The sequence below is a fragment of the Myiozetetes cayanensis genome, unplaced genomic scaffold (assembly GCF_022539395.1).
Source record: "Myiozetetes cayanensis isolate MyiCay16 unplaced genomic scaffold, myiCay2020 scf27, whole genome shotgun sequence".
NCBI classification, from domain to species: Eukaryota; Metazoa; Chordata; class Aves; order Passeriformes; family Tyrannidae; genus Myiozetetes; species Myiozetetes cayanensis.
Window position 1 is genome coordinate 7824190 of NW_026087488.1, and position 11362 is coordinate 7835551.

The following is an 11362-nucleotide window of genomic DNA, read 5'->3' on the forward strand; positions in this document are numbered from 1 at the left end:
ACTGGAGCTGTGAAACACAGCTACTTAATGTGGTTGAGAAACCCACTGAAACCAGGCAGGAATAGGAACCATGACCCTCCGTGTTCCTCTCCTTTCCACTGGCTCCCACACCCCAGGCAGGTGCATCCCACAGGGTAAAGACCAGCCTTGGGTCCTCCAAGTACAGTGTTTGCTGTTTTATGAAACTTCCCCATGACAGCTCTTCCTTCCCCAGTCAGCAATGAGCACATTTAGTGAGAAGGCAAAGGCAGAGATGTGGCTGTGATGTGCAGCCAAAGGAAAATTACCCTTATTGAAGTCGTAGGGACAAAAGCTGTGATGCTGTGTCTGTAGAGAACTCAGCAACCCAAGCACCTTCATACTAAACCATCAGTTGTGTATTGAACTGAGTCTGTGCTGGTAGTGACAACTCACTGGCTGGGAGCCAAAAGGTAAGTTCAATAAATACCTAGTGAAGGAAGAATATACTTTGAGTGTTACAGCCATTATTCCCAGAGCTGTTTGCTGCATTCCCTGTGCTTTAGCTGCCCATTCCCTTGCCCTCCTGCACAGTTTGTCTGCAGGCTCTGCCAGAGGCGCTGCAGGAAGCCTGGAGGGGCAGCTCGTGATGCCACCAAGCTCTTGCTGCAGAAACCTGTGGGCCCTGTGGCTGTCAGAGAAGGGCAGGGTGTGCCCAGCCCCTGCAGGGACCAGTGCCCACTGGTGAAGATCCACTTGGTACCGAGACAGCTGCAGTGGGGAACTGAACACTCAGGGTGGAAATCAACAGGATGAGCCGAGTGCAGTGCAGTGCAGGCAGCAGCAAATTGTCCCTCTGCCCTGTTCTGTGTGACTGCTGTAACCAGAACATGCTTAATTATGTTAACACGGCTCTGCTTGGAGACACACATAGCACAGGGAGGTGGCCAAATTCAATTTCTGTTTGCTTTCTCTCTGCTTTTCACACTTTAGTGCTCATCTGCACTGGCAAGCTGTTTCCAAAATGGAACAGAGAGGAAAACGTGATGGTGTGGCTTTTTGACAGGCTGAAACTCTAATAAAATGACACTGCATAACCTGACAAGCAAGAACAGAAAGGGGAACTCAAATGCAGAGCATCCCATAATTTGATAAAGTTTTTTTAAAGATTGCAAAAGGAATATCCAAAATACACCGCTGGCACCATAAAGAGATGTGGAATATTTCTCCTGTATGTTTGGTGAAAATACCACAGGACCCAGGAGTGGTACCTGCTCAGTGTGTCTCAATTATAACTACATTAAATGCCCTATTTTGTGCAAAAAAGGGCACAAAATAGAATGAGATAAGACCACCCATGACCAGGCTTGAAGTGTAACTCCTTACCATGATACTCCATTTTGATTTCTCCTGCTATCAGGTCCCATTGCATTGAACAGACCTTATCACCTTGGTGACACAACACAAACGAGTTCTTGGGTTAAAGTCAATTTTAAAGCTTTATTGGTCTAAATAAAAAAGTACAGAATATTTTTACAATATAAGTGGTCACTTTTCTGTGAACCAGGGAACAGACACACCCCAGGTTTTCCCCTCCTGGCAGTTAGGCTGGGCTCGGGGAGGGGCCTAACTGGCTGCAGGGGCCGCAGTCTTCTGACAGAGCCGGGCCAGCAGCCCAGCCATTTGTAGAAGGGAGTTCACACCTTCTGCTATCTTCATGTGAGTGTACCCGATCTCCTGGTGATAAAGACATTGTCAAACCTTCTGTTTTCTCCCCCAGCCCGTGGGATTTTAACTAAGGACTAAATAGTGCTAAAGAGATGGCCTTTGAGTCACTGGAACTTCAGACAATGTATCTGCTCCTGCAAACCAACTAGAATGCCTTTTTTGTTTTTAAAGTCCAAGCCTGTGTTTCCCCACTTCCTTTCTAAGAAGCAAGATGGACACATCTGAGGACATTCAAGTATGAAGAGTGGGTCCATATCACCCCTTCACCATCTGTCAACTGTCTGTTCATATAATTTTTTAGTATCTATTGGACTAGAATCAAGCATGCCCTTGAAGAACGTTCTCAAGGTGTTACTTGAGGCTTTGATGTAAATAATAAAGCCAGCAGTACATCTGCTATTAATTCTCAGTGCTCACTTCCGGCACTTCTGTGGGTGATCAGATGTTAAATCAGATGTCACTCCCAAGTGACCATCCTCACTGACAAACTGATGATGCAGAGTGGGCAAGAAAGCAGCAGTGAGTGGAGAAATATTTTCCTTGTGCTAATATACAGCAAACCTCAAAGAGAAACCCCTGAGGCTGCCCTCTGATCTCTTCTTAAAAAGGCCCCAAAGGCCCTGCAGGAGCTGGGTTAGTACTAACCTTGATGAATTCCAGTTTCAGATATTCTGCCATGGGAAAGGTTTTGCACACACGGAAGATGTTGCCAATAACATCTTCTGGGGAGTATCCAAGACGCCACAGGTGGGCAAGAATCTGTGCAGGCAAGAATAATCCCTCATTCAGCTGCAGAACTTACCAGGTGAGTCAAGGATATTCACTTTTGGAACAGCTGCATGTAACTACTGGAACTGCATGTACTATTTATCAGCTGATTTAACCTCAAATGTTTAGCAAGTAATTTCAGTACAACTCCCTTTTTTTTGCTTGTTGGCTTATTTATCTGAACAAAGCCCTGCACAAACTCAACTCATCTTCATCAACTTGTCTACATCTTAATGCCCTTATCTTAAAAAAAAAAAAACACATATTGTGAATTCTTCAAAACCAACAAGAATTCTGTAAAGAAAAAGTGTCTATGCCAACACAACACATGAAAACCAACCTTGTAGGCTTCGTCAATATTTGCATTTATGCAGTGCTGTATCATTTCTTTCACAAGCAGGGGATGAGGCTCATCACACACCTGTATCAAAGAGAAATATCACCCTTAAAACACGAGAAGACTCTGCATTAAACCTCTGGTATTTTCACCAAGCTTCTATACGGGTGAAGTATTGAATCAGACACGTTCTATAGTACAGATTAAATTTTAAATAAAATGACTTTTCAGCTATTCTGCCACAGCAGACTCAATAGCATGAAATGAGAACACCCAAGTAATAAATTCCCAAGTTATCAGTGTGAAATTTCCCAGCAGTTTGGGGATTTTTGTGCTTTGAGACAGCTGCAAAGCCACCAAGTCTCAGAGGTGCCATTAAGGGACACCTTTTCAAAAGGCACACGGGCTTCTTGATGGCCTAAAGCTGTAATTGCTACACAATGCGCTGTCTGCAAATGGGCAAAGCACTTTCAAAGGCTTCTGTGTCCCATGGAAGATCTCACACAGGTGTAGGGCCAAACTCCTGGCATCACTGCTTTCAGCTATTACTGACCTTGAAGACGTTCTCACTGTTTATAAAGCCAAATCCAGAGTGTGTGGACTGTAAGTTGTTTAATGCCTGTGAAAGAAAAAAAAAAAGACTTCATTTATTTTCTGAAGTGCTCCACTTGTCACTCCCCTCCTCAGGATGAGATGCACTTCAGTAAATGATGCCAAATAAGCAGTTTTCAATTAAGCAACAGAATAAATCACAAATTTATGCCAGACAAATTTGGTATCCAGTCCCCACCAGATAATTTTTAAGGAGCAGATCCACTTTTTAAACCCCCACAAAACCAAACAGTTTAGCTTACTCTTGAGCCACAAGCCACATCCCCTTTGCTTTACCTCTCCAGAGAGAAATCCCTGAGAGCCACAACTCAAAGGTCTTTTGCTTTAAACAGAAGCCTTTGTTTCATTGCCTCTCTCCTTTTACCTGTCTCATATCTCCTTGGGCTGTGAAGATAATGGCTTCTAGTCCATCATCTGTATATGGTACATCCTCCTTCTCCACAATTTTGAGTAGCCTGGCAAGGATTTGTGCATCTGTCAGCTTGGTGTAACGCAGCACTGCACACCGGGACTGGATGGGTTCTGAGGACAGGGATGTGTAATTAGCATTTCCCTCTTTTCTCAGAAAAAACCCACCCCAAACATTTCTTTTAATCTCAGGAAAAGCTTTCTCAGTTCCATCAGTTACTTTGTCTTCTTTTAAAGAAAAAGAGCATGTTGGCTGGGAAGAGAACGCGGCATCTCCTTAAGCACATACGATTTTTACAGTCCTTCCCTTGAGCCCAAATGTGCTACTTGAGTTTTCCCAAATATATACAAAAAGCTCAGCTTCCTCTCTTCTCCTGGATTTCTGAATGTAGAGGTTATTTTAACAGGAGAAGTCTAAAGGTCTACAGTGTCTTCACCTATAAACAAACTTCAGATTGAGCTGAAGAAAAGACAACAAAAGGGTTCAATACCCAGTAAACAATCCATCAAACACCTTAAATTGTAGCACAGCTGGGTGGAGATTGAGCCCAAAGGATGAGAAATCTGCTTCTGCAGTCAGGTACAGCACTACCCATCAAAACCAGCTGCTCAGAGGGCTCCCTGGCCACACAAATAAACCCTTTTATCTGCTCAGGTACAGGTGGTTTGATTTTTCACAAGTACCACGGCTTTTTGCAGTGAGCAGATCCAAGGTATTTCTGGAAACTGCCTGGGAAGTCAGCCAGCAGTGTGGAGAACATATGACAAGGACACCCAGGGCCCAGCAGCACTTTACCTATGATTTTGTCAGAGGCATTGCAGGCGAGGGCGAAGCGCGTCGTCTTGGAATAAATTTCCATTGTTCTTCTCAAGGCTTGCTGGGCTCCATCTGTCATGCTTGGGGGGGAGAAAAGGATGGATTTCGCCCTTCCTTGACTCATGGGTGCAGCCTGATAACTATTTTTATACAAGCTTCAGAGTTTACTGAAGTTAAAGTGTGCTTTGTACATTAACTGACACTCTGGCTCGATAAACTGAACAGCTTTTTCCAGTCATGTGAACAAACCACAGGTAAGTCACCGAGACCTCCACAACACTGACATGCAAAATTAAATCACTAATGCTCCGAAGAACACTGCTAAGAACACTAAATACTTCATGCAGGAGGAGGAGAATGTCCTGTTTTCATCCAGTGAAATTCTCTAGTGAGCCAGACTCTTTTCAAAGGAAAAGAATCCCGGAGTTCTGGGATGGTTTGAGTTGGAAGTCCCCTTAATGCTCATCTTGCCACGGGCAGGGACGCCTTCCACTAGACCAGGTTGCTCAGAGCCCCATCCAACCTGGCCTTGGAGCCAGGCAGGAGAGGTGCAGCACATTTCACACAGGTCAAGGAAGAACAACATACCTGTCTGCTTCATCAAGGATGATTATTTTATGCCGACCTTTTGGGAGCGTGACCTTCTGCTGGGCAAACATTTTGATTTTGTTTCTCACAACGTCAATGCCTCTGCAACAATTGAAGTGTTTCACAATTGGATGGGTGAAATCACAGAATAGATTTTATTCAGAAGCCACAGATTCTCCTGATTCTCCTTCAGCTGTCCCAGTACAACTGCTGTGGGACCACGCTGTAAGCCAGACTGTCCAACTGATCCAGATTTAAAGACCAATAATCTTGATTTTTGGAGGGTTTGACAAAAAGAATTTAACAACAGCAGTATATATATATATATATATAAAAACAGTACCCTTACTTGCAGCGCTGCCACAAAGTGATTTATGTTTGCCAAAAGGTGGGGTAATAAATCATCAAAGGCAGAAGCATTTAAGACTGCTTTGCTAGTTCTTCCCACAGCTTAATCCACAGCCCCAAATGTAGCTCAGCTGAAGAAAAGCAGCTGGATAGACTGCAACATATCAGCACAACACGGACACTTCCCTAGGCAGAGCCCCTGCAAAGGCTTACTTTTATAAAGAAAGGATTTACTTTATTTTTTTTTTTTCCATTTAGAAAAAGGATCTTGTGACTCTGTAGCTCTTCTATAACTGATATCCACAGAGGCAGGGAAAGTATGTTGTACTCAGACAACCCTCCAGGAAATGTCCTCAGAATACTTCAGGATGGGTCTGAGCAGAACTTGGGAAACACAGTCAGCCCTCAGTGCCTGATGCTTGGACAAGAGAAGTAGGTTCAAGCCAACAGTACCATTAGGGATTCTGCACTCCACTTGTTTTTATATTTTTGTGTATCAATTTTAGAGAACATCAAGAAATAATACCTGTATCGATAGGTGGACACCAAAACCTGCCCAACTTTTGGGTGGAAAAACTGCATTAAAATGAGCCTTAAAGACCATACCATAGCACTAAGCCTATCAAATTTTTTTTTTAAGAATTAAAATGGGTGCTTGCTTCTTCACTAAAAGTTTGATAAGTTTTAACCATTCTCACCTGTCATTTGAGGCATTCAGCTCCAGAACAGCATCCTTTAATGCAGGGCCGAGCAGGGCACGAGCCAAGCAGAGGATACTGGTGGTTTTGCCTGTTCCTGGGGGGCCCTAAAAAGGCGACAGTGCAGAAATTTCTGGTAAGTTTATTGTCATTTTCTAAGCTGTAGTCTCTACAAATCTCCTTTACCAGTACATTCAGGCACAAAACCAGTCTGTACTGGGAGGCCATCCTGGTTAGATTTCAAATCCAGGACCAACACAGACCAATACAGCACAAAACAGCAATACTCACAGCAATGATGATATTTGGTACGTTCCCCTCTTTTGCAAAGACCTAAGAAAGAAGGATAATAAGAAATGACAGGAGAAAATAAAAGGAACAAATATTTTCAGTTCTGTTCTATTTTAAGCATCAGAAACGCTTCTTTTCTTTTCCCCTCTTACTTTCATTTTTTGAACCACACTGCTTTTACATGTTTGAGGTTTTTTTAATTGAACTGTTAGAAGGCAGCCTCAAGAATAACACGGAAAAATTTAAAAGCACTTAATCCCACAGATCTTTACTACTCTTGCCTTTCCTTTGCATCTGTTTTAATCATATACTTGCTAGTATAATTAGCAAATACTGTGTTCACAGACTAATTTTTCAGAGAATTATAGAATCCTGGAATGTCTGGAGTTGGAAGGGACCTGGAAGCTCATCAACCTCATGGGCAGGGACACCTTCCACTAGACCAGGTTGCTCCATGTCCTGTCCAACCTGGCCTTGAACACCATATGGAAAACATTGATCTTCTTAAAAAAAAAAAAGTTTCTTTCTGTTATTATAAAAATTACACTTAGTCATTGAAGCAATATTACTATAACAGCTACAAACTCACTAAGTTGTATCAAAACAGGGCCAATTTAAACATCCCAATTGAAGGAGGCTTATTTCCTTATACACCACTCAAATATGTCCTAAAACTTGTAATTTTTTAAGTAAATCAGGAAGCTTTCTTCCCCAAGTTCAAGTATGGATGTAAAAATACAGCAGTGTTTTTACTGTCCTGTGGATCTATGAAGAAATATGTTTTTTTAGAGATAACCTGTAAAAAGACACTGGGACAGCTACACACCTCCAGCCTGCTCACAGTATCTTCATTCCCAACTATTTCGGACAGTTTCATGGGCCTGTATTTTTCCACCCTGTAAAAGTAAAACCCCACACACTTCAGCACGTCTAATAACGTGTTTAATAGCGCTTTACACTGACAGAAAAGTAGGTTTTTTTAAGACAGGATGGGACATCGATGTATTGTCAGTGCAAGCTCTGCAGTCCCCTTCCCTGCTCAGCACAGCATTCCCCAACACTAATCAGAGACTCACAGAATCCAGAATGCTTTGGGTTGGAAGGGACCTTAAAGATCACCTAGTTCCAACTCCCCTGCCCCGGGCAGGGACACCTTCCACTATCCCAGGATGCTCCAAGCCCCGTCCAGCCTGGCCTTGGACACTCCCAGGGATGGGGCAGCCACAGCCTCTCTGGGCAACCTGTGCCAGGGCCTCCCCACCCTCAAAGGGTTTACTTCCAGTAATATAAAACAGGAAAAGGCAGGAAAAAATGCTCAATTTGAACAGGAGTTTGGTGCCTCAGCCTGACACGGGGCTGAGGGGAGAAGCGGCCCTGTGTGTGCTCCCTCGTGGGTAACACAGGGCAGGGCTCACTTCGGACTGCACAGGTAAACAACGGGATTTTGTTCACTCTTGATTTCTGGAAGTGTCCAAGGCCAGGTTGGACGGGGCTTGGAGCAACCTGGGATAGTGGAAGGCGTCCCTGCCCTGGCGGAGTCCCCTCAGCCCAGGGTCCCTCAGCGGAGCCCGCCTTCCCGCCAACAGCGCGCACCGCACCGCCCTCACCCCATTGGCTACGGCGCGCCGGGCCCCGCCTCCCGCCCCACTCTGCACCAATCACCGCGCGCGCCCGGCCCTTCGCCCCGCCCCCCCGCGGAGGGCGCTGATGGCGGCGCTCATGGCGGCCGAGCTGCCCCACTCGTGTCCCCCTCACCAGGGCAGCTCGTAGTGGCCGCTGCTGCCGCCGCCGGGCGCGGCCCCCGCGGGGTCGGAGGGTCCCCGCTTCTCGCCTGCTGAGGGCCCGGCCTTCTCCTCCTCCGCCACATCCACCTCCATGGCGGCGCGGCTGGCGCGCCCGGCCGTGTCTCCACCGCCGCCGTGAGGGGAGGGCCGGGCCCGCCTCCGGGGCGGAGCGGCGGCGGGGAGGGCAGGGCGGGATGTCCGAGCCCGGCGTGACTGCTGGGGCAGCTCCGTGAGGCGGGGAGGTGGCAGCCCGGGGCGATGAGTCCGGGGCTGTGTTGGTGACTGAGACCGAGGTCGCAGCACGGCAGGGTGGGCTTGTGCTCAGCTGTTGGGTTTGCCTGCTCTTCCTGCCCTACTGAGTGGTTAAGATATGAAAAATAGTAATATGTCCGCATTTCAGGGGTCTGGACCTTTGTTTCTTCCGGCCTCCTCTGTTTCCCCTTATAATATGAAAACAATAAAAGTACTGTTACACTGTTAAGTGGTTGTGCTGTAATGGTGGGTGGTGGATCTGATGCTATTTATTGAACACAAAAGGTGTACAGGTTGCCCAGAGAAGCTGTGGCTGCCCCATCCCTGGAAGTGTCCAAGGCCAGGTTGGACTGGGCTTGGAGCAACCTGGGCTAGTGGAAGGTGTCCCTGCCCATGGCAGGGGGTGGAACTGGATGAGCTTTAAGATCCCTTCCAACACAAACCATTCTGGATTCTTTGACTCTACTTGTTCTTTCCTGGGTTAAGTAAAAGCGGCCCTGAATAAAAAACAGTGATTTTTGTCTTAATTGGTAATTATGATGACTGAGCCCATTGGTGTCCCCTGCATACAACCAGCCCCTAATAGAGAACTGGGCTGTGGCATCCATAGTGTTAGAATTTGGATATCAGTACTCATTTCAACCTCAGTAGTTACTGAGGTACTGCCTTGGTACATCTTTCAGCTCTGCTTATGCTCCACATAACTAATGACATTTGTGTTGGCTCAGTGAGCAGAGCATCTGTCCTTCAGTCTGGGCTCTGATTCCTTGGGAAGTGTTTCTAATTTCAGATTGGTGTGAGGCAGGAACTCGGAACCGACCATATCTGAAGCCCTGTGTGAGTGGTGACTCTCCTCTGAGGGCGTTACTTCCTCTTGTTTGCCACAACATTTGTATTCCAGTGTTACTGTCAGTGCCTGTTATTGGTATTTTGAGGTTGGCACACGAGCATTTGCCTCCAGCCTGCAGAACTGGTTCTACCTGTGGCCTGACAGTGATGGAGTTGGCTGAGTTTCTCCCAAGGCTCTAAAAGTCTGGAGGGTGAAGTTTGTGTTGTGCAAAGTGCAGTCTCACATCTGAGTTTTTATGTAGATGGGGTGGCCGGCGTTTAATCTTCTTTTGCATATTGTTTTTATTAATAGCTGTAGTGGTTCTTAATGCTTTTAGGATAAGTGTTGTGTAAGGGTGAAATTGGAAGTGGTCAGCAGCCTTCACGTGCCTGGCTGAGTGGATTAACTTTGCCTCCACTGGAGGTAAAGTAGACAATTAAATAACACCAGTATGTGGCATATGAGGGCAAGAGCTGGCTTTTTTTTTTGGGGTATTCAGACTGTTTGTTCCTGTGATAATGAAACTCACCCTGTTACTCTTGTCTCTGGATTTAACTTTCTGCAGTGCTCAGCAGAACCAGACATGAGACAGTGAAATACTCAGCACTGCTGGTTGTAACAGCCTGTCAGTGCAGCAGCCTGGACATGCTTTGGTTTCTTGCCAAATTAAACAGTACTTCTGCTCTTGGGAACTACCAGCTTCTAGATAAGATATCATTTTCCTGGCCAGCATTAATTCTCCCACTCTGTGTGTAGGGATTGCTGCTGATAAGCACCCAAAGGACACCAGGAAAGGCTAATGATAAGAACTGCTGCAGAGAGAGCCTGATGACAGATTTTGTGATGTGTTTCTGCTAATAATTGAAATAAATGTCCTTTGGAGCGTGGTCTAAATGCTGCAGCTCCTGTGTAGGCAGGAGCTTCTCACAGTGGTGTATCAAGCACAGAACAAGTATTTATGGAAGGCACAACAATGTTGACAGGAATGTGTGGCAGGTGGGCAGGCAGGTGGGAGCTGAAAGTTTTAAAGCCCATCATGCCCCAAAATCTGAACTGTTTTTATTTTAGTCCATCTGTTGAGATCACAGGATACCCCCAAGCTAAAATGAATTCCAAACTCAGTGCTGAAATTGCAGAACTTTTCATGTGTCATCAGCAGTGCCCAAATTCACATGCATGGGCATGTACTCTGTTATCCTGAGAGGAGAATTATCCTGACAGGAGAATAATCCTGAATTTAAGATTATTCTTTCTGGCCTCTCTCCCTCCCACCCCAAAAGTTATATAGAAAAAGCTTGTAATTAGTATAAACTACAGAAAAGGCTTTTTGCTAATGGTTTAGTCAGCAAGGTTCAGTGTATTCAAACAGCATCTACTACTAGTAGTGGGGATCCCCATCAGAGGAATAAATCACGGTCTTGTGGTTGTCCCAGCAGCAGGGAATTCCCATCTGCAGGTGCTTGGGGTGGGAACAGGTCCTTTAAAGATAACAGAAAGGCTCTTCTCAGACCAGCTCCAGTTAAGGGCTCATGCTCTATTCCCCACAGGGAAACTAAAACCCAGTGCAACTGTTTTCATCAGGGGGCTGGGTAAATGCAGAAGTTGTGGCAGGAGAATTGCTGTTTTGCATGCTATGGTTGGTGAAAGTGAGGGTGGCTTGTTTGGAGCTTGAACAAGAAGTTGAAATTAGTGAAGGCACTAAAAGTGAGGCAGTAGTTGAAGACAGTGGAGAGCAACAGCGAGGAAATTATGATGGGGATGTGAATTGTAAAACCCAGAAAGCAATGGAAATAAAGCATGAGAGGAAACAACCTAAGGCATGGTTAGAGAAAAGTATGGATCTGTGTGATTAGTAATAAATAATCCTTATATAGAGTGGTTTGGGGAGGGAGGGGAGAGCTGTTTAGTATCCAAGGTCATTTCGCTTTTGGGTTAAATCTGTGA

The 11362-nt window shown here is 45.5% G+C and overlaps 1 protein-coding gene across 1 annotated transcript; it reads right to left on the minus strand.

Annotated features, from left to right (window-relative positions):
• Positions 1 to 1438: 1438 nt before the first annotated feature.
• RFC2 (replication factor C subunit 2) lies at positions 1439 to 8479 on the minus strand. The gene is made up of 11 exons (XM_050321666.1): positions 8309 to 8479; positions 7380 to 7449; positions 6554 to 6595; positions 6263 to 6369; positions 5217 to 5318; positions 4608 to 4708; positions 3768 to 3925; positions 3345 to 3410; positions 2795 to 2875; positions 2332 to 2445; positions 1439 to 1695 (listed from the first exon to the last, which is right to left on the minus strand). Exons 1-11 carry the CDS (start codon positions 8428 to 8430, stop codon positions 1585 to 1587), a joined length of 1074 nt encoding a protein of 357 aa, XP_050177623.1. The 5' UTR covers positions 8431 to 8479; the 3' UTR covers positions 1439 to 1584.
• Between the last annotated feature and the right edge of the window lie 2883 nt (positions 8480 to 11362).